General features: G+C 36.4%; 1 protein-coding gene across 4 annotated transcripts in view; it reads left to right on the top strand.

Annotated features, from left to right (window-relative positions):
* The window catches only part of MYO16 (myosin XVI), a 371,250-nt gene that overhangs the window by 211,043 nt on the left and 136,127 nt on the right, over positions 1 to 24,080 (top strand). For all 4 annotated transcript variants that reach the window (XM_017737061.1, XM_008635875.2, XM_017737062.1 and 1 more), the window contains exons 14-16: positions 5,893 to 5,998; positions 7,798 to 7,915; positions 13,999 to 14,146. In XM_017737061.1, the coding sequence (XP_017592550.1) occupies positions 5,893 to 5,998; positions 7,798 to 7,915; positions 13,999 to 14,146 (372 nt within the window). The remainder of the gene's footprint in view (positions 1 to 5,892; positions 5,999 to 7,797; positions 7,916 to 13,998; positions 14,147 to 24,080) is intronic.

Genomic DNA, 24,080 nt, shown 5'->3' with positions numbered 1-24,080 from the left:
CAGTTTTGCTTGCACATATTTGTTTCAAATCTAGAAACCTCAGTCACTGGGAGCAAGACTCAGTGTCTCACTTACATACTCAGAAAATGGAGAAGAAATAAATTATTCTGACCCCCAAAAGTGTGCAAACTTAAGTCACTCTTCCCTGGATATATCTTACTATATTAATGGGAATTTGGAGTAGTAATGCTCACTGTTTAGGGTAGTACAATAAGAGATTTGTTTCAGAAGTTCATGCAAAACAGCACACCTGTCTTCCTTTAAATCTGGTGGAAATCTTATATGAACACATTCCGTCAGCAGTTTTCCATCATTTCTGGTTATAGTTCAAGTACTGCAGGAATAAGTTCTTTTCATTAAGTATTTCTGCAGTTCTGAGTGTGGTACCTTTGGTCAGAATTGAAAATGAAATGCAAAAAATAAAACCCTGTCATTTTTATTATCTCAAATGACAGATATATTGCTCCTCACATGTTATATATTTCGTCATATTTTCCCTAAATAGATGATTTGTAGAATTTCTTTATACTGGGATTATTGCTTACCAAACAATAATGATCCAATAATGGGCCAGTGTTCTGAAATCATAAAGGTATAGACACACCAGCCTAATATGCATAAAGTAAGAGTAAGCGGGTACTTCTCAGTACTTGCAGAAAGCAAGTCTTAAAAATTGCCTGGAGCTGGCTGTTTTCTGACTTTTTTACCTGGGCTTCCTTGATTAACTACTTCCATGTGATGGTTCTGTCTGCCTAAGTCCCTCTCCATCCAATAACTTTTTAACCCGGTGGGGACCAACTGCTGCGGTGGTCTCAGAGCTGGGGTGTTCACACAGGCTTTGTGGGTTTGGGAGTCACCACGAAGGGAGTTGGAACTCCAGCCACAGCTCTTCACAGCCAGGCCGTTCACGTGGATGTCCAGCAAGCACACCTTCCACATGGAGCTCTCCAGCGTGGGTGTCACTAGCAGCCCAGCTAGACTGGCACAAGAAAGCAAAAGAGTTGTATGATAATCCAAATGCCATGGATTTGATGGGTGTAGGTTCTTTAGGTCCTCCTGGGTGTATTATGTCTTGTGTTCTTTGCTTCACATGTCTTTGTATTTTCACACTTTCAATTGGACTTTTTCCTAACAAATTAAGATTTTAATTTTTTATGTCAAAATAGAACTTATTTTTTAAATTATTCATAATATTTGAAGACAGAAAGATTAGACCTGTAATTAAGGTTGTATTAACAAAATATTCATAAAGAAATAGTAGGGAACAGGCACTCCATCAGGTAGTTATAAAAAAAAGCTGGAAAGCCAAAGAAGGAATAAAGTGAGAAAACTTCATGGAACTTGCCTAAAGCCCTATGTGAGAATAGGGTTTCAAATTCTCTGTTTATTTTCCTTTCCTTTGGAGTATGCTGTTTCTAATTTAACCTTTTTTTATACGTGAAATAAGCCTTCTTTGTCTGTTCCATATCGCCTTCTAAGGAAGTTTAAGTGCAGAAGAATGCTTTTCTGCTTTGTTGCTAACCTACCCTACGCCTTGATAAGTCAATCCAAACAAAAGTAATAAGAAACCAATATTCATATTGTAAATCGCATTTGGAAAAATATAGTGATGAAACACGTATTTAAAAGAGAAAATAGGAGTTGTTCTCTAAGCAGCATTGAATTTCTAGGGCAAAAATACTGACATTGCAAAAAATTTTATTCAACCTCAAATGAAATGGAATAAACAAGATCTGGTACAAGGTACCAAATTACTTTTCCATTGTTAAATTGCCTCAAATGTTCCAAATAATGGTATCAACAATTAAAACTTTTCCTAACATAGCATTTTTTTCTCAGCGGTTCAATCTGTATTTCACTGAAAGTGAATATACCATTGAAATGTACAGAACAACTAAGTCATGTTGTGTCTCTCTTTCAGCAACCACATTCTAGTGAATTTTGTAGCCCTGAACAGTAATGTAGCAATCATTTTGATCAACAACCTCCCGTGGCAGGACTGTAAAATGAACAGTTGAGCCGAGCATGTCATATCTTTGCAGCTGAGTTCCTGCAATGTTCAGAAAACATGAATCTTGAGAAGAAATATTCAAAAATGTACAGAAACTGTCCACTTTTGCTTGTTTGCATGGTCGTGTTAGCTGGGCCACATTTGTCTTGCAGTCAAAAACAACACATAGCTTTATGTTAAAAGTGAAGCAAACTAATGCTTAAGTGGGGAAACTCATGGTGAACACTCCAGTTTCTTTGTTTAAGAAGTCATTTTTTCTGGTTTTAATTTTAAGTTGCATGCCTGCTTTGTAATTCTTGAAAACAGAGGCACATCAACTTTTATTTTAGCATCCCTTCTCCCCACCCTCAATTTCTCCAGTTGTGAGAAAGATTTTTGAAACCTGGAAAAACTTTCTGTTACAGTGGCTGGTTTTGGCCTGGTTTGTCTGTTTCTTTTGAAAGCTTCTAATTGCAGGAAATTAGGCAAGCTGGGAGCTATATTTCTCCCTCTTTGCTTCTGCTGGTGGTATCAGCTTTGCAGCTAATACACTTACCGCTTTTAGAGCTACTGAAATGCTGGATTGCCCGTGCTACCTCTCTAGGCTGCCCGAGGCTTTCTAAGGCATTGAACTACGAGCCTAGCTGGTAAAAAGCTGTAAGTATCTCCACATTTCTGGATAATACAGTATAAGATCTGTTATTTCTAATATTGTGAAACGTCTGTAAGGGAGGAATATCCTGTCTGTAAGGGAGGACTAGTGTCCTGTTTCAATTTTTCTCGGTTCCTGTTAGTGACAACAGGCAAAGAAACATGGAATCTGGAGATTACCATTATAAAGGCTAATGCTGGATCTTAAGAACAGAGGCAGAATGGTACAATTAGTGTTTGGAGAGTGAAGTCATCATTACATGGGCAGAGATGCATATTTTGTAGGGTGACATCAAGTACCGTCTGACTTTTGAAACTCTTTCAGAGTCAGAAGCCGAAAATCTGACCAAGGGATAGTGCCCTTAAGGAGAACCTTGTCGTTTCTGGAGAGTTGCTAATTTCATATTAGTTGCGACAGTGACCATCTTGACATTACACAATTCCATTTACTCTTAGACCTGGTTTAAACATGGCTTTGTGACCTCCTAGTTTAGATCTTCACATAACATAGAATCATAGAATGTGAAGAGGTTGGAATGGACCTTAAAGGTGGTCTAGTCCCAACCTCTGCTGCCATGGGCCTCCCACCTCCCACTAGACCAGGTTTCTCAAGGCCTTATCCAACCTGGCTTTGAACACCTCCAGGGATGGGGAACCCATAACCTCCCTGGGCAACCTGTTCCATTGTCTCACTCCCCTCACAGTACAAGATTTCTTGCTAATATCTTACCTAAACTTCCCCTCTTTCAGTTTGTATCATTACTCCTTTTTCTGTCACTACAGTTCCTGACAAAGAGTCCCACTGTGGCTTCCCTGTAGGCCTCCTTCAGGTGCTGGAAGGTTGCTATGAGGTCTCCACACAAACTTCTCTTCTCCAGGCTGAACAGCCCCAACTTTCTCAGCCTGTCTCCATAGGGAGATGCTCTTACCAACTTTGTGACCCTCCCCTGGAGTTGCTCCAACAATTCAATGTCCTTCTTATGCTGGGGACACCAGAGCTGGATGCAGTACTCACAAGAATGGAGTACAGGAGGAAAATTGGCTCCTTCAACCAGCTGGCTATACTGCTTTGGATATAGCCCAGGATTATCTTGGCTTTCTGGTCTGTGAGCACACACTGCTGGCTCATGGTGAATTTTTCATTGACCATTGCTGTCAAGTCTTTCTGCTCAGGGCTGCTCTCTGTCACTTCTCTGCCCAGCCTGTAGGTGTGTCTGGGGTTGCCACGACCCAGGTGCAGGACCTTGCACTTCGCTTTGTTGAATTTAATGAGGTTTGCATCAGCCCACCTCTCAAACATGTCAAGGTCTCTGGATGGTATCCCTTCCCAGCATAAAGTGTCACCCCACAGCTTGGTGTCATCAGCAAACTGGAGCACTTGATCCCACTGTCCATGTCACTGACAAAGATGTTCAGCAATATCCGCCCCAGTTCCTACCCCTGAGGGACACCACTCATCTCTGGTCTCCACATGGACAACGAGATGTTGAACACCACTTTTTCTGTGTGATGATCCAGTCAGTTCTTTATCCACCAAATGGTCCATCCATCAAATCTCTAATTTAGAGACAAGGATGTTGTGCAGGACAGTGTCAAACACTACGTAAGTTCAGGCAGACAATGTGAGCTGCTCTGCCCCTGTCCACCAACACCGTAGCCCTGGCATAGAATAGAGACTGATTGGTCTGTAGTTGCCTGTCTTCTACTTCTTTTTTTTTTTAAATGGATGTTAATATTTTCCTTTTTCTAGAGAGCAGGGACTTCACCTGACTGCCACAATTTTTCAAAAATGATGGATAGTGGCTTAACAACTTCATCTGCCATCTCCCTCAGGACCCACAGCTGAATTTCATCAGATACATCAACATGTTGGCAGATTGTAAACCATTGCAGTCTTGGACCATAAACCTACTGATGCCAGTAGGAGTTTGAAGTCCAGTGTCAGCCTCCACCTTGATAGATATAGAAACATGGAAAACATAGACAAAAGCAGTTTGACATATCCCATATAGTAATGACAAGATCTGTCATGTCACGTAAGACTAAAGTTTGCCAGGCAAACAATAAGATATTCACCAAGCTGCATGTATGTCCCATGAGAGTTGAATGAGATTAAATGGTGCATTGCTATTCAAGTATGGAGCTCTTTTTTGTCCTTCCCTCTTTTGTTTCTTCCTTTTTAATTGATTTCTCCTTTGAAGTGATATTTGAATAGATAAAGGAATAGCGAGACAGCTACTGTATTTTGCTGCCTTCTCATTTTCAGAAACTAAAATATGCAGATAACAGATTGACCAGCCATCACATCCATTGTACTTGTGAAAAATCTAAGTGGCTGTTGTATAAACAGCCTTTTAAATTTGTTCAAGTGAATAAATGAAGGAGAAGCATCAAATTACATTTTATTTGGTTCAGTTGTCTGTAAAGAAAACATCATCTTATAATTCAAGTAAGAAATTCTTACCTAATATTTTAATCAGACTTCACTAACTTAATCCTTTCCATCTCTTTTTTCCTTTTCCTTCCCGCTTCATGCTTAAAATGCACCTGCTGATTTTTCTTCCTTCCTCCATCCCACCAGTTTTCTATTGTTTCTTTCCACCTATGTCATTCTATTTCCTTTTGCCTTATTTACTTTGGTCACTTTGCCTGTCAGAGATTCTCATTCTTTAGGATATTTATTCCACATCACAAACAAGAAATCACAATGATCCAGACAGAATCACTAAAGTCAGAGTGTATTTCAGAAACTGAGCAGGTTATAAAATCAATAAGCTTTTCCTTCTCCCTACTGTTCCTTTTTTATTTTCTTTCCCTTCTTCCTATTATATTCTTCACTTTCCATTTCTTCTGATTCCCCATCATTACCACAGCAGTAATTTTCCCATCTGCAAAGAGAACCAGGCAGCATAAGTGAGCTTCTTTGCCGGACAAAAGATAAAGGAAAACATAAAATCTGTGCTATAAATACCTTCAAAAAAGCTTGAAAGCATTGGATTTGATTGGCTTGACTAGTGGTACAAGACAATGTCTCTTGACAGCTCTGACAGCCCTCATGAACATAGACAGTCAGTCTATCTCCTGTGTTCTGTTCTTAATTTGTCATCCATAAACCTTCTGTTATTTGAAATGAAAGTTTGATGGAGGTACCTTAAATCCATTCAAACAAAGCTAGCAGAGAATATAAATAACATTTCAATTGTGAAACTAACAATGATTCCTCCCTCTCTTCCTTGCCTGTCATGTTGCAGTGGAGAAAGTGGTTCTGGGAAGACTGAAGCCTGCAAACAGATAGTGAAACACCTCACTTGCAGAGCCAGCTGCAGCAGAAATACTTTTGATACGAAGATAAAACATGTAAGTATCATTCTGATCACTGAGTGGAATGAAGCAAAACCTTGGCTTCTTGGATAGGCAGAGATATTTGAACTGTACAGAAAAAGGTGTCTGCTCTGTAGAAATTCATAAATGCTTTGTTTTCACCTTTGAAGTCAAAGGAAGTTTTTCTCCCTGAATGGGAATGGGATTAAGCTCACATTGATGTGATAAGAGAAATCTCAAAAGTGGAGGCAGTTTTGTTTCTCTTTTTTGGTGACTTTGAAAATCAGTGGTGCAGTGAATAGGAGACATTTCTGTGATAAGGAACTGTTTCTTAAACATTAATTGCTTTCAGTAAATGAATAAATCTGCCTGTATGGTGTGGTGATGCTTTTGTAGATGGTATAAGTGTTGAGACATCTGAAGTAATAGTATGCAAGACAGCAACTGTAAACTTGCAGGAAAACTGCAAGGATTGAACAAAGTTATATGGCTCAATATTTGTCTACTAAATATATTTATGAAACAGGTAAGAGTTCTGAATATTTGTTCAGTCATATTTAATTTCCAAAATATATATTTCCATATATCCATATTTAATTCTCTATAAAGGTTCATACTGACATTTTAAATTATGCTAAATCCTGGATTGCGAATTCAAATTCTTTTAAAAAATTACCTTTCCTGATGAAACTTCTCATCCCAGATCTCAGGTCAGAGACAGCTATCAATGGATCTTAATCAATGGAGGTGGAAGAGAATTATCACAAATTTTGGTTATAGAAAGATCCTTTACAACTAGCTTAGATGGGATATCTGACTTTAGATAGTAAAGGTAAATGTATCAGATCTCACCCATAGTGAATAGAGAAGAGATTCTAATTTATTTGCCTTTTAAGGTGCCTTAATGAACAGAATAGTCTGGACTCATTCCTGCCGCAGTTATGCATAGCACCATTAAATTAATAAAGCTGCACCGGTGCTGAATTAGTCTAAAGAGCAAGTACATCCTAAACAACACTACTGGGGTGGAATTGGAACCTAAACTAGGGCTGACAAGTTTTCTGCTGCCACCTACTGCACAGATGGCTGGTTTAATTAATAATTGTGAAGGGTTTGATTTTTAGAGCTCATGAAAATGGTGATGTCAGAACAACAGTGTACATGGACCACATTGAAATCAACTTCTAAGGATGCACAGAAGAAAGTTCTGAAGGGAACCTGTCAGAGTACAAGGGGTGTGAGCAGCTAACTATACACAAAAAAGCTAAATACAATGGCTGTGACCATGAAAGCATAACATGGATATGCATTTGTGAGACATGCCATAAAAATGTCTGAATCTATTTTTTCCTAGGTTTTTCGCTAGTATAATCCTGAAGTAATTCTATTTGAAATCAATAATTTGTGCCATTTCTGACATTATATAAAACTTGTAAATTCCTTTGTTGGGCTATTAGTATTGACTAACATCATAAGATGTCTTCAAAGATTCTAATATTTTTACTAAGTGTGCCAGCTCCAGCAATATGACTCCAGTCACTCATATCCAAACTACTGGTAAGGACGCAGCTCACATGTGAATGACGGTCTTCCCCTTTCACTTACAACTTCCACTATTCTGACATTGCTTTTTTTTGAATATTTTTTTTTTGAGCTGTCTTACTTTAATTTCTATTTTGGAAAAAAAACCTGCCAAGGGTTTTTTTAAGTACCAAGATGAAAAATGGTCGTCTTTTTTTTCCCCATTTATTAATCCCGAGCAAACCTCACTGATGTTTCTTGAAATATCTTCCTATTTATTTCCTCTCTTATTGCTTCTTTACTAATTTTTGCAGGTAAACTGTATCTTGGAGGCCTTTGGACATGCTAAAACACCCTTGAATGATTTTTCCAGCTGTTTTATAAAGTATTTTGAACTACAGTTTTGTGAGAGAAAAAAAACATTAATTGCAGGTAAGTATCATTTAATTTGTTTATTTTAATATCATGCACAGAATGTTAGATCAGAGATCCCAGTGTGCCGTACACAGAATTGGACAGTAAGGGCTGTCCAAGTTTGTGAAAGAGGCACGGGGGATTAGGCAGTGTCAGAGGAACAGGTTTCATGGCGTGTGAACTGATCACTTCTCAGGCGTGAGCAGTGCCTTGTTCTGAGCAACCACAAGGTGGCAGGGAAGGACAAGAAACAAATTGACACCACAGACTCCTCCTATTTTCCAGGAAATCATGTTTCACTTTATTTCACAGATCAACAAACGGAGAGAGCTGTGTAGTGCAACGCTGTGAATGAAGAGTTAAAAAGGGATTGAGTTGTGCACTTTTACCTAATATTGTGTTGGGTATTTTAAGTATCCCTTAAATTACTGCGTGATAATATAATCTGTTTAGTGAAGAACAAATGAACAAGTTTATTCTGTAATACTGAAATCGGAGGTAATTTATTACAGCTTAGAACTTCTTTTGAAACAACTAGGAATCATATTGATGTTTATTCTTGTTAGAGGCAAGATAGTGTGAAATTTGTTTTCAGAGTAAATGTGAGTCTCTAATCCCTTGTAAGCAATCATTAGTGCGACATAAAAAGAAATACAAGAAAATGGAGCAATCTTTCAGTTTGATTCTGAAAACTCTGCTCTTCAAAAGCAGTCAGAGAGAGCTTTAATTTCTGGTCCACACAGGTCATCATAAAGTTACTCAGTGTCAAAGCAAGGTATGTCTGCAGAAATAACTGCACATAGAGAGTTTTCGACTTGCACTGCTCTTCCTTGATGGAGAAGCTGTATGGCAAGACACACTTTTGTTCCAAATAAATTAGGTTCCATTAGATAAAAATTTCCAAATCTACTCCCTTTTTTATATAATTTTAAATGTGTTTATGCTTTCTGAAGGATTTCCTAAAAAAATTCTTTGGGAATATTTCATAGTGGGAATTACATTTTCTTACAGTTCACTATACTCTAGAAAATATGATAGTTTCTTCAGGGAAAATGTCACTGCATGGGAAATTACTATCACTTTTTTCTGGTTTGTTTTATAATGAATGCAGGATAATTGTAAAGGAAATTCAAAACTAAAAACTGGTGATTTTGTTTTTCATTTATAAGCTCTTGTGGGAGGAAAGCAAAATTATATATACATTAGCATGGACTGAAGAGCATCTCAGTTGAGTTTGTAAAAATAAAGATCAATCCCCAAAGACAACATTTTATAAATCCTTTGTATTGCACATCTTTAATTTGAGTATATTGTGTTTGCAGGGCGTGGGTTTATGAACAGCTTTACCCAGAACGTCCAGTTTAATTCATAGCCATTGCCTGTGACAGAATCAATTAAGTAGGTTCTTGTGTCAGTTTTCTGGTACACTAATTCTGTGTTTTTATCATTCTCAAGCCACAGGCATTAAATGAGAAAATGTAGGGGTAGTCAGGTCCATTAACAAATAGAAAAAAATTACTTGTTTACCCTGCTATTCCCCAATTATTTAGGAATTGTATCAATTATTCTTACCAAACCTAAGGTAGCCAAAAGTTACATAATTTACTGTCAAGAGAGACAAGCCTTACTTCAGCAGTAGAAGTGTGTTCTATATTTCTGAAATTTGCAATTCTTCCTGCTCTTTGATTTGTGTAGTAGAAGTTGCCTTTTCTCGGCCACTGCTAAACATCACTTCTGAGTGAAATTGTCCCAGATTTAGACCCCCATAAATGAGAAAAGAATCAGGCATGTTGTGTTTGGCAAGTTTAAATTCCACCCAGGGATTCTCTGTATTTTTTTGCGAGATCATTTGCAGCAGTATTTACTGTCCTGCACTGTTTAAACATTAATTAAAAATTTAAATATGCAGAGCACCTGATTTTGCTGAGCCGTGATTTTATAACTCACTGATATTAACAGGGCTAAATCTGTCTGATTTGTAAACAAAAATCCAAGTGACACTAGACTGCCTCCATCAAAGGGTGTAGGTGGTTTAAACTCCTCCAAAGACAGATCTTACTGGTGGAGATCCAGAACAATTTGCTGAGGGACGGACGTGCAAAGTACATGGGTACACTTTTATTATGGAGGGCAAGCTCAAGACGGCACTCCTTGCATTTTCAGTGGACACCGATGAAGTTTGTGACAGCTTCTTGTTCATGCTGAAGTTCTTTTAGACCCTGGAAATGCTCTGACTTTTGTCACATAAGGATTATTCTTCTAGCAGAAAGTAAAATATACCTAAATAACAGAAATGTTCCCCATAATTTTCAATATTAGGTTTGATTCATTCTTTAGCATAAACTGTATCTTTGCCACGATGTCTTGAAAACAAGGATGGAGCTTTTTAGTGTGGTTCTACTCAAAGCCAGTACAGATATCTGAAGAGGTTTTATGTAGTAAAAGGTTTTATATTAGAACAAACACTTAGAATAAACTACAGACCAGCCATTTCACTAAGTTTCTAAAATAAATTCAGAATTCAAAGATTGATCTTCTGGCAAAAAAAATTAATATCATTCCTAGAGAATGATGAATTCCTACAGCATAGTAGCAAAAGGCTGATTTTTTTTTTTTTTTTCTTCCCAGAATGGTCCTTCAGGTAAGTTGATATCATTTCTAAGATGAAAATTAATGCCTCTATAAATTTCCTCAGATTACTTAAAAAGAAGCTTAGGAAGAGAAAATAAAGTCTCAAAATTTTCTGACTTGCTTTTCAGGCATTGGTTTTCTCAGTCTTCACTTTTTGAAAAGCAAAGACTGATTTTTTTTTTTTTTTTTAAGTTGCATTGAAATGGACTGACAAATGTTATTGTCTTTAACAATAGCTGTGTTTAGGACAGCATGATTTTTGAGAAGGAGCAATGTAGTTTCTAAGAATGCACAGCTGAAAGACAGATTTCACTGGCCCCACTTTTAATACAGAATCTGCTTGCTGACTGTGGAGCTGTTGAGTAGATCAAGTGAGCAGTTAAAGGAAGTACAAATCTGTTTGTGCCTGGAAGCACAATTTCCACTGCGCAAAAATGACAGACTTCACTTAGGAACTCTATTATTTTCTCCCTTTTATTTCACACATAGATTAACAAACCTACTTCACTTTGTAGAAAAGCGTACTACCATGATAATTTTCTTTATGACTCCTTTAGCACCATTAAGATGTGCTGTGTATGATTCTTGTTGATTGGAAGCTTGGCTTTTCTTAACAGTTCTTCCAACTGCAGGAGATGCTAGTTGTGATGAAATGTATTTAGCCTTATTAAAGTGCAGGTGACTTGAAGTACCTGGAAAGGGCTGAATTAATTTGTGTCATCTGAATAAGTGACGTTGCCCAGCATTAAAGTTAAATGATAGATGACCTTTGGTAACATTTTTCCTGCTTTTATTAATCAATGAATGTTAAAAACACCTGAAGTGGTGGTTATGACAGCCTTATTGAAGAATATTGCGCACAAAATGTGATTAAAGATTTGAAGTGGACTCTTTTCAAATTAATTGATGGTCAGATTAGTTTTATTGAGAAATAAGTTACAAGCACAATAAAAGATGGACATCATCCTTCAGGTTCATCTATTCTGTTTTACCCTGTAGGAATGACAGCCGGGTAATGATTGATTCTGATGAAAGTGTGTGTCTGGGCCAGTCTGCCTGATTGCATTGCTTCAATTTATAATGTGTTGCAAAGGTACTGGAGCCAGAAACATACATGATTTCCCAAGTGTGCCTTTTCACTTCCAGTACAGGTTTTGGTTTTTTAGTTTTTTCTGTAGAGTAGCAGCAGAGGATTAGATGGATGATACACAATTTCTCATAATACAGATTCCATAATGGAGTTCACTACTACCTTTTGTAGGATGATTAAACGGGCCAGATCATGTCTCCTTGGTTCAGCAAGTCAGACATACAACTCTCTCTGACAGTCCTACTGTCTCTTTTCCAGATTCCCAGGCATGATTTTTGTTGCCAGCACATATGTCAGGCCACGTCTGTGGTGTTAAGTAAAGAAAGCATAGAGGATGTCCCTGGCTAATGTACCGCTGACCTTCTGTACTCCTTAACTGAGATGTGTCCAGGATGGTTTGGCCTGTGCAGAGTAGTTCTTTGAGAGATCCTGCATAGTTATATTTAGTTCAAGAACATAATTTAGCTGCTGAGACCTTTCTCAATACAATATGTTCACGTTTCACCCATTTCATTTCCCTCCAGTCTACACTGTCTTTCAGCAGTATTCTCAAAGGTTTTGTTCCCTCATACATACTGTTTCAAGTAACCTCAGGTTTGCTGTGTTTATTTCAACAGTATAGACAGGAATTTAAAGAACTTCAAAAGATGGGAAGATAGGTGGAATTTAAATTAAAATGACCAGACAGATACAGATGATATAGCAATAACCAACCTAGCAGTGAATGAGCTATTGTGGACATTAGAAACTGCATGGTGACAGGAACATGACATGCTGCCTGCTGGCCCAGTCATTAGGCTAATGCAACTACCGTGCCTCTGATACACACTCTCACTCACCAAATTTCACTTTGCATTGGGCAACACCTGTGAGCCCAAAACTGGTTCTGAAAATAACGCCTTAATCCCAGACATCTTAAAAAACTAAAAAAAGAGAAAAATTCTAAAAAGACGTGAGTGATATGCATTTAGAAAATATACTTGCTGTGCTGCAGGATGCACGCACCAATGTTTACAGTCACTATATGTTCAAGAGCTACTTCCAGTTCATAAAGAAAGGAGTCCTGGATGAGTTGGTTGAAAGCCAGGCTATGGGAAGCTATAGTTTAATATTCTCATCTGCTTACAGGGTTTCAAAAATATAGCTCCTCCATTGCTGAGAAGTACACCTTATGCTCTAAACTCAACAGTCCTTTCCAGGGTGAGGATCCTTGCAAAGGCTCTGTGAAAGCTCTGCCATTAAAAAGCCTAAACCTGCAGCAAAATGGACTGTGTCCATGTGGTGGAGGTGCTCAGTTGTGTGTGAAGAGACATGCTTCTGGTCTTTGCACCACAGCTACTATTTAAGTAATGGTAAGGTAAAGTATGCCAGCAGTTGGGTAAGTGGGAACTGGGATCAGGTTCCTACTGACCAGAAAGGCCCTGACCTCTAGCTACAGTTGGACATTCCCTTGTTCTCTTAGTCTCTTGCATCTGGAAACATGGGGTGTTCTACTCTCAGGGGAGAGCTGAAGAGTAGCCTGCCCAAAATGGTGAATATCCCCCTGTCTCTTCATGGATATCTCCAAAATGCCTGTTATCTTGTGAAGAGGTGCATGGATCTGAGGGCTCAGTATTTCCTTTGCTTCTGTGCTTTGCATCTTTCAGAATCTTAGTGGGCCGGAGGTTATGTATGATCCTGTAAGCTGCATTTCTGTAGGCAAATCTCACTCATATTCAACCTCCTTCACCTCCTTCCCAGACTGCTGATTCACATGGCTTCTCATTTATCCAGGTCGTCATAGCCCTTCTGAGATGCCCATGTTTCCCCAGGCTCAGGTTAGTGAGCTTGTTGATAACCAGTTCTGCAGAGGATTTGTCTCTTTGTAGCCATCTGGAAGCTAGGTGGTTAATCTAAACTGTTAATTTCCATGTTCTTGATTACCAGCAGAGAAAGAAGAAATGCTTCCAAGTGTGTTTCTTTCAAGAGGTCTTGAATCTGTCTTCCATCTTTCTGTTAAGGAGGCTAGAATAGATGCCAGTGCTCAGATGGCTACACTTTAGTGAGATGACTAACAGCTTGTCTCAGAAATTCTTGCCAAATACAGCAACTGGTACAAATCAACATCAGTATCTTTAAAACTAGTAGTTTTAATGGTAATGTAAAACAGTAAGTAAGGTAATATGTTTGTTCGACCAATTTTAATGAAGTTAGGTTTTATATATGATTAATATAGAAAACCATGAGTATGAATGGTAATACTATATTTTATATGCTCCCCTCAGATAATTTTATAAGAAATATTGTTTATTCTTAACTGTTGCAATGTTGAATGGTTTAAGATATTTAAGTTCAGAACAATCAGTATAATGATGAATTTATGTGTTTGTTTCTTAATCAGCTAGGATTTATACATACATGTTGGAGAAGTCTCGTGTCATTATCCAGCCTCTCAACCAGAGTAATTTTCATGTTTTTTACTTCATGATGGATGGGTTGTCTGCTGAAGAAAAATACACTCTGCACCTCAGTAATTTGTCTGCACACAGGTAGGAAAGCTACTTTATATTTAGTATTAATAGTTTTCTTATTATAATGCCTCTCTGCTGTTGAGGTCCTTCTTCCAAGAGTTAAAATTTTTCTCCTAACTTTTCAATGAGCTCTGACATTTTTTATTATGGAACACCTGCTCATGAGGATTTAGTTCTGAAGTACATGTGTACTCTCTTAACAAGATCATTTATATTCATTAGTATTGTTGCCTTACAGGAGAAAAATAATAGAAATTCATTAGTTGAAAAGTTTATTTCTTAAAGTAAAAACTGTTTTATTTATTTGTAATTTTCTTATGTATTTTGATGAAATATCACTAAATGTAACTGGTATCTCCATTTTCATTTTGATATTTACTTTGCAAAAAATTAGTAAGAAAAGCAGAAACAAAAGTTTTGACTGCTTTGAACCCAAGGACGGGATTCAACAGTGGCACCTAAAATTATGTCTTTCTGTGTGACACCACATGAGCTGATTGTCTTGGCTCCCATTTGCAATCAAAGGAGATTGAGTCCCTACTCAGCTGCATATAGACTTACACAGAGATGTGTTCTTTGGGTGAACTGAACCACATTTGTGGCTTCATAAACTGTGCTGATTACATCACCTTTAACGGTAAGAGTTTAAATGTAAAGAGGTGGATATAGACACCCAAATGGAGTGTATTAAGTCTAAGGCTTAATATACTCCAAATGTTTACTATAGGAGGAGCTTTTGAGATTTTTTCAGGAAATTTTGGGAGTATCTCAGAATTTATTAATTCAGATTATTTTAGAATTAAAAATACTCCTAAAATAGATAATTTGCCTTTTATTCTTGTCTTTCCTAAGAAGTGTCACTGAAATGAGAGAAGCCTATTTAGTATTAATGATCTTCTCTTAAACTGACTACCTTTAAAATGAATATAGTGAGTAACTGTAAAATGACCAAGAGTAATTAAAATTATGTAAGAAGAATGTTTCAGGTTTTCACATCTAAGCCTTTTTCCCATGGATTATTTTTTCTCAACTTTTTCATCTTCCACCTTGTCTAGTCACTTGAATAAAACAGCAGTTCTAGATTTAGGACCTGTAAATAGAAAGACACCACATCAATTTTTGCAGAGAAAAGATTCCTTTCTTATGATGTTTTTCTTAGACAGAAGTCTTCAGACTACCTTTGTTTGGTAAGGTTTTAAGCTGTTACCATTTCTTATACAGAGTAGCATACCGCACTATCTCTGAAGAAACCTCAGGCTAAGTTCTTCTGCTAAAAATTATTCACTTCAAAGCAGGGAGAAGAAGAATTAAATTCTGTATTTTAAATCCTTTGAGGACTTGGAAGACCAAAATATTTTAAGTTCCTGATGATTACTTTATTCCTCTTCTAGCATAAGTTATTTGGAAACTCAGTTTGTTCAGAAAATGAAACAGTTTGAAGTTGCTTTTCAAGAAGCTCAGACAGGAAAGAACTCACCATAAACCTGAATAATTAGATTCACATGAACAAAGCTTTATCTAATAAGATATCTGATCATCATCCAAAAAGAACAAAATAGTATTTCTAAATAGATGTCTGAACATTGCAGTACCAAATCTTCAGAGGTAATTTGTAGCTGAAAATTTGCATAAACCTGCTTTTATCAATAAAGCTTTACTTTGCCTATGTAGATTGTATCTTGCATTATTGAGAGTATTTGGGCCAAATTTTTCTTACCTTAAACTCCTGAGTGCAGTACTTCAGTGAGATAGATCTTTCTCAGCTGATAAAGTGAAATCAGGGATGAATTTCTACTGCATCAAACTCACTCATGAATAAGGAAGGCAGAATCTGACCTCTTTTATAAGTTCATTTTTTCTGGCTCAGTCAAATTTCGATGAGATCGTATCATTCTGGTAACACCCATAAGTGAATTTTTCATGTTTTCTTTAGGCAAGTGTGATCTTGACTCTAATGGTAAAATTAACTTGATAACAGGCCTTTTGAAACCTTTGGCAGGTTGTTTCAGCCCAGCTGTTTTTTTAATAGTTTTTCTGTTCCTGTTTGCATTGTTTTATATTGCACTTTTATGAAGATTTAACAATCTTAGTAAATAATGGCTATTAAGATCATAAACTATCCCTATTTTAATATTGTTTTCTTAAGCCATTGCAAGATAAGAAATGAGACATAGCATTGTTTATTTTATTCTTATTTTAGATAAATGTACCTCAAAGATTTAAAGTAATTTTGTCAATATGATGCTGTAAAAGATGAGATGTAGTTCATGTTTTATGTAATATATAATCCTGGACTGAGAGTTAATGTAAATTGCTTAGAGGGGAAATCCCTCCCTTTTGGAATCACTAAGAATTTCTGTGGGGCTGGGGTTTTTCCCCATTGTTTAGGGGAAGTTGTCTGGTTGTAAATCTCTGCTGTTTGGTGCTGTCCTGAGAGGGAGCTTGCACTCAGAAACCTAAATTGTGTGTTCTTGCAAGCATTATAATTGCTAAGGCATCACGTGAAGACAAATAGCTGGGCACTTTCTATTGAGCCTATGCACAACTAGGATGTTAGAGTAGCAAGCATTTAATCTACATAGGAAAGGATCTGAGTGAATACATCTTCCATTGAATCTGCATGTGGATCATGGTGGGTAAAGACAGAAGTAATTGCTGAAAGGTAAGATCAATTTTCAAGATTGAGCAAGGGAAGCCTGTCAGAAATGAAGAGTGAGTCTTGAAAGGGCAAGTAGAAGCTTTTTGATTTGCAACTAATCCCATGTGTTTATTACATTCAGAAACCGATTTTTATCAGCAGGTCATTGATTGAAAAATTCCAAAATTTCTGTTAATTTACTGTGTTTCAAATAAGTCTAGGACTTCTTTATCTTGATGATGATAATTGTGTGCAACACAGAGACATAAGCAATTTGAAGTTATATTCTCAATTTGCTCTTGATTTGCTCTGGATTGTTTTTTTTTTCCTGGGTGCAGATACAGTCCATGGCTGTAATCAGTAATTTGGGGTCTGTGAAGTTTAGCCTCACAATAAAAGCATGTACTGGCTTTTCTAGCTCATTAAGTTTAGCCTCACAGTTACACTAGGTGCAAACTTATTGATGAATATTGCAACCAAGGTGAAACAGAGAGCAGTAAGACAAGTGACAGTGGTGATAGATTGGTTTAGCTCAGTTCACAGAGGTGATTACACAGGATCATTTTAATGCCTTTGCTTCACAATTTGCCTGATATTGGTTGGTATCGGTATATGATGACTAGAGGAAAATCCAAGCAAGTGTTAGACTTAAATTACAAAATAAATTGCATTTAAATTATGTGAATGAAACAGTTAGATCTGTAAAGTTGCATCAGATGTTCTCATCCTGCTGGAATGATAATTTCTGTATGAAGTGCCAAGTTACATCACTTTATTAAACTGCCATTAGACTTTGTGTGATGAAACTCAGCATTAAGTTAGTTGTACCAAAATTCTGAGTCTCACCACAGTAAAGCCTAGTGTTGAGGCTCCCTGAACTTCACTGCTGAGGATCAGTTTAGTTTTAAAATCCTGCTGTCAGAATAAAGCTCTAGGCTATCAGGAAAGTGGAGTTAATTTTATTTCATTTGGGAAGGAGTGTAAAGATCATACTCAGAGGTTCCTCTGCTGTATTCTACTTTGCCATTAAGGGATTTGTCAGCACAGGAGGAGAGAGAAGCTGCGGCAGGAGATGTTAGGATCACCATCCCTGAAGCTGAATGTTCTTGAAGGTCAAGTCCTCCTTCTTCCAAAGAGACCTTCTTCCAAAGGTCTCTTAAATTTAAAACAAGCATTCAAGTCCTGATTGAACAAGTTGTTTGGGTTTTTCTGTTTATTTTGGGGTTTTTTTGTACAGGTTTTCCTGCCCTAACTTGATTACATGCAGCGCATTCCTTTTCTCCAAAAATCTTGAATTTTAAGTACATTAACACTTCAAAAACAATGCAGTGATACAAGTAGCTCAAGTTGTGTATACTATCATGCCTAGAGAGCAAAGAATATAAAGACTTTCGAAGCACACTTGACAATCTTTCTAAATAATGTGGTAGTATGAAGATACAGTTTCAAACACAAGGGAGATTTCAAAAACAAGGCAGTTAGGTCTAAGTTATTTTTGCTGGGATTTGTTTCACTGCAATAAATGAATATGAAGAGGTGAAACCCTAAGTAAAAATAAAACAGTTTGTGGTGTTTGTTGTTTTTTTTTAAACTGCGTGGTAACAAAAAAATGTAAAAATTATTCACTTCCATCAGTTTACATCTTCCTGATACGATTTGCTTATATTTCAGCTGTGTAGAGAAAAGCTTTAACTGTGAACATTTGTTTCTTGACTATCTTCTTGCAATGCTATCATGAAAATCTGATTTGCAATGAGTAGTACTATTTTAAGGGCAAAATCTGTACATTCTGAATGTAATGAGGCAATTCCATTTACTTAGATTCCAGCAAGGTCTGACAGCTAAACTAAACCAGGCTGGTTATCAGGAAGGTAATGGAGAGAGATGTAAAGCAGATTATTTGTCTGAGATTCAGGAGCAGATTTAAACTTGTTTGAGTGAGTTTTATATCTGTGTAATCTGGAATATTTTCAATGTCAAAAGAATTGTCTAAATTTTGCCTGTTACCTTTTGCGCTTTTCTTGTTTGTTTACTTTTGTTGCTTACCATGTATTCTTTTCCTATTTACAGTGTATTTACTGATGTCTGAACTTTTAAACTGATTTCTTTTTTGAGATTGAACCATCTTTCCTGTGTGTAGGTCATATGCATATTGCAGCAAAATGTGCTTTCACACTGTTGTCTTTAATATGTTTTTCCCTGCCCTCTTATAACTTCAGCCTCCAGTTCCCATTTATCCCAATACTCTTACCTTCTTCAGTTTTCCTTTGTTTTCCTCATTCATGCAGGTTTTCTGAGAAAATAGTGCCCATGAGTTTCTTCAACTTTTTTTTTTCTTTATATGAGCAGGAATTGAACCAAAATGAATGTTTATATTTTTGTGGGTTTTTTCCTTAGGCTCTTTTTCTTCTCTTATTATTTATTTGAAGCTCAGGCTCCATTAATCGCTTGGACCATGATCTTTAAGTGTCACTGTTGATCTTTGCACTTCAAAGGAAGCGTTGAGAGACAACTCCAGTAAATGACTGATGTGTGTGATTTGTTATGCTGGATAGTAAAAATCATGACTAATTCAGTTTTATTGAGGATGGACACCAGAAACTATGTTATATGTTGTATTAAGATACAACGTTATATTTCAAAGTTATATTGAGTAGAACTAATTTTATCTAATTCTAATGTAACATTTCAAAATACATATTTTCAGATATATCTGAGATTAAAAAATAGAACAGAATGTAGGTTTGGGGATTTTTTTATTATTATTCAATATTGATTCATAAAAAAGAATATTCAAAAATATTGATTTTTTACTCTATGTTCTAACTCATCTCATTTTTCTTATTTGTGTGCTTCACTTCTCTTCAGCTAGCTTTTAGGTTTAGTCTCATGTTTTAGGCTTAGGCTGCCATATTTTAGTGAAAATTAGATGGAACCCTAAGGAGCCTATTAGTGTACAGTAGCTAAGAAATTTTTCAGTGTTTTTTAATAGGGGAAATATGATGACTGGACCATGTAGACTAAACCTTCCTCCTTAAGATCATCACTGAGTATGTTAATGTTCAGGAAATAGCTGACACTAATATCAGTTTTAAAGTTAATGTATAGTGTCTTTATGAAAATTGACTGCATTTCCTCTGTCTTAAACCCCCTTTCTGTGAGACATTTTTGGATGGTTGTGTCCTACAAGATACATTACTAGGAGGTTGGCATTGCAATTACAGAATATGTAATCAGGATCACATCTTAGGTTTTCAAAACAAAACTGAAATGTTCATTTCTATCATCTGCTTTACTTTGCAAATTAAGTGGTTATTTTTCTATTTGCAGATATCTATACCTCATGCATAAGGTATACTTCTATGTTATTAATTTTATTTCACAATATTTGTTTTGAGTATCTGTGCAGTTGTTTTGAGTGGTTCATCCTGAATTCAGGTTTAGTTACATACACACCTACACACTTGCATTCTAATTACATGTCAAGGTATCCAAAGCATTTTTCTACTTGAAAGCAGAAGCAGCTTAGCTTTGGATTTTAATGATTAATTTATTTATTCCAGTTTTGACATTAGCAGCTTTTGATATTACTGCTTTATTCCCAAAGGATACTTTAAAAAATTATACCTCCAGTGATGTTTAACAATCATTAACTTGAAATTCAGGAAGAATTTTTATTTAGTAAGGTAGAGGTAGTAAAATAGGTCTGAGACAGCTCAGGGTCTTTGTCTGAGGTCCCAAGTGTAATTGTTATTTGTCTGGCTTTCAGAATAAATGCTGTAGAAATTCTGCTTTGTTCAAGAGTGCAAATATGAAACTCATATTCCTCTGGGTATTTTCTTTCATTTGATGTTAACAATCCCCTCTTCATTGTATTATTCTTCATACATATTGATTGACTAGTGGCACAGGATGTTCAGTCCTCCATTGGCAGACTCTGAGAGGCAAAGAAATAATTCATTTTGATTACCTCTCTTTTCAACAACTGTTTCTCTCTCCGTCATAATTCTAACAAGTTGAGCCTGTAAAGCTATGTTTAAATGAACACATGATGTTTTCTCAGGAATGAATTTAACATTTATAGTGGTACAGAAGAGCCAAGACACTGTTCCTTGTACTTCTGTGTTGTCCTAAAGGAACTCAGATATCTGATAATATTTGGTAATTTACATTCTCTTGGTGTCAGTTTGGGATAGAAAAAATTGCATCAGACCACATAAAAGTACTCTGGCTTTTGCCTTTTTATTGCTTTAGTCAGTTTACTTTTGCATCTTTAGTTTTATTCCACAAACTTGCATTTACTTCATTTGACTGACATTGATATAATTTGATATTTCTCTGATTGAGGGAAGGCTTTGTCTTTTTTGGTGTAAGCGTGATATAGAAACAGGTGCAGGAAATAAGAGAAGTCTGTGGCATGAAAGATGAAGAATAGGAGGCAAGAAAAAACTGAAATCTGTTTAATTCAAAAGAAAGAAACAAACCTGGTAATTAAGAGCACTGGGATCTTTAGAGTCTACTGAAGACATCTGTCTTCATTTTAGCAGAAAACTATACATACAATAAAACACTGTTTAGAATAAATTACTTTAAATGGGGAAAACAAGTGCAAAAGTAAACTTAACCAGATGATTCTCCAATTTTTTGTGAATTCTGTTGATGAGTAACTTACACTTAAAGTTTCTGGGCCAATTTCAACCTTTTGTTAGAAAAAAGAATGCTCCAGAAAACTGTAAAAATTATATATATATGTATATATACATATTTATATACATATATTCAGGTTAAATTTGATCCTCTGTTGAAGAATTTAAGTGCTGACTGTTTAATAAGCCCACCAGTATTTCACGTCAGACAGAAAATGGATGTAGCTCCAAGGGGTGAAATTGCCGTAGAAACCCTGGCTTAACAGTAGATGTGATTACTCACATAAATGGTAGAAAAGTTAATTTGGCTTTTACTTAAAGTACAAAATATCTCTCTGCACTTTACTAGGTTGCTAATCATCTCGTATGTGGCGGGAGATTCAGTGGTTCCAGCTCCTTATACCATTTAGCTATTACATCACATAAATCTATCATGATAACAGAGTTCTGCAATTTATGTTTCAAAAGCCACTCTTAGAATCATCCTGATACAATTACTGTAGATGAATTTCCACTCAGGAATGGGTTGTTTCAGAAATTGGTATTGACATACAGACCCCCAGTTGCTGAACCCAGCTCATCTCAGTGTTAGGTCTAGTGGAGGTGATACCGCTCACCGTTGTTCAAACTTGCTCTCTTCACTCAGCTCCCTGTGCTGCCATGTATTTTTCATTGCACTGGTAGACAGCTCTCTCTAGGAAAGTCAGGCAAGGTGAACCCTAAGTGTAGCATAGTTTTCTTCCTCTAGTTCTTTCATTAATCTTAACTCAGAATTACCACTACTCTGCGGTTAAACCTGGCTGTGTGAGATTAGTGCCATTTACAATTTCCTTTGATTCCTGGATTTGCACAGTATTTTCTGTAGTTAGTAACTGAAACTGAGTTCTGTCTAAAGCCTACAAGTAACAAATTAAAATTTTCTGAATATGCTAGTTGAGTGCTAATGACCAGAGGATATCAGGAACTTAGTTTTATACAGCTCCTAAGAATGGCAGTTCTATTAGTCTGGCTTCTGGCATCTATTTTATGCAATGTAATATGGGACAGAATGGTGTGTGAATATCTTTCAATGAATTACCCATCACCCAGATGATCTTTGGAACTTTTTTATTCTGTGTATTGGTCTTGTCTATATTCAGTTAGTTTATGACACATCTCTTGGAATCATGGCACAAAGTATATATATAAATGCACACCTGTATTAGCCCGTTGAACCAGGGAAAGCTGTATTTTTACCAGACCTGAGCAAACAGAACCCTGAATCTGACAATGAGACACCCTGGAGAGAGCTGAATAGGTCCAGAGTGTTTCAAGGTTCTGGATTTTGGACTCAATGATCTTAAATATCTTTTCCAGCCTAGTGATTCTATGATTCTCTGATTTTGATCTGTAACCTGTCTGTGATAATAAGTCTTATGCTTGTCTGATTGTAAGTTTAATCGTTTCTCAAATAGTAGGAAAATGGGTGAGAAAAATTGTTAGAAAAGATGCAGTTTGCACACAGAGATATACAAATCAAGAAAGAATTCTGAAATAAAAAACTTACTACAAATCTTCTGCTGACTGAAATGATAGAAGGAGGCACAATGTATAAATACCATTTGACAAACAAACTGTATTTGTAATCATAATTGCAGAGAAGTGTAATGTTTGGCTTCTGGTAGAAATCAGTTTACCAAGCTGGCATTCATTGCAGCTTAGTATTAGACTTACACAGTAATTGCAGTGTTTACTTTGATGCTGGTACTCTGACTCCAGTCTCGTGATCTGTTTTCAACCAAGAAAAGGATTTATGAAGACTAAGAAAATTGCTAAATACTTGTAAAAATAAGTCTGTGGCCTTTCACTGTAAACATTATTAATGAATATAATAATGAAAATAGGGAAATATATTATTTAATGGAATAGTTTGTTGAAAAACAATTGGAGACTGTTCTATGTTATTAAAATTTTCCTCATTGAATAAAGGACAGGGAAAGTCTATATGACCTTTCTTTGATATAAATATTGCCACTGTGATCTAGTGGGTGGCATCCCTGCCCATATCAGGGGAGTTGAAACAAGATGGTTTTTAAGGTCCCTTCCAACCCAAGCCTCTCAATAATGATGATGATTCTATGTGTCTTTCCATCAAAATCATTGATAATTTGATTTTATTTTTATATCACTTTTCTGTCTCAAATAGAGATGGCTTAACACTGGTACTGCTAGAGACTGTACATTTTTATCCTAATATTTCCAAGTATTTCTTTGTGTTTGCTTCTGTATAACTCATGTCTTTGGTTTTAGAGAAATCAGATTCATTATTGGAGATGCATCTGTACTTCTCGTAGCTGCAGTCCTTCCCCCATTTTCATCATGGTCTCTGGGATTCCTTTGCCAGTATATTTTCAGCTCTGTTATGTATATTTGCCACATTTCAGACCTAATCCCCTGTTTAAACAGGACTCCTAAGTCAGATAGCAAATAAGAGGAACGGAGGCAGCATCTATTAAAATATGTCCTATAATGAACTGAACTTCAGTGAGTATGTTATGGAATTAGGTTGGCCCCTAAGACAAAACTGGAACAAATGGGAACATCTCAAGTTCTTTGGTTATGTAGTTTATTCCGAAGCCTGTTTTTTAAATATGCAATTACAATCTTCTCGAATCTATTCTCATTCCTG

This window comes from Corvus brachyrhynchos, unplaced genomic scaffold (genome assembly GCF_000691975.1).
Source record: "Corvus brachyrhynchos isolate BGI_N302 unplaced genomic scaffold, ASM69197v1 scaffold83, whole genome shotgun sequence".
NCBI lineage: Eukaryota > Metazoa > Chordata > Aves > Passeriformes > Corvidae > Corvus > Corvus brachyrhynchos.
Note: the sequence above shows the minus strand (reverse complement) of the source record. Positions and strands in the feature narration are given on the sequence as shown.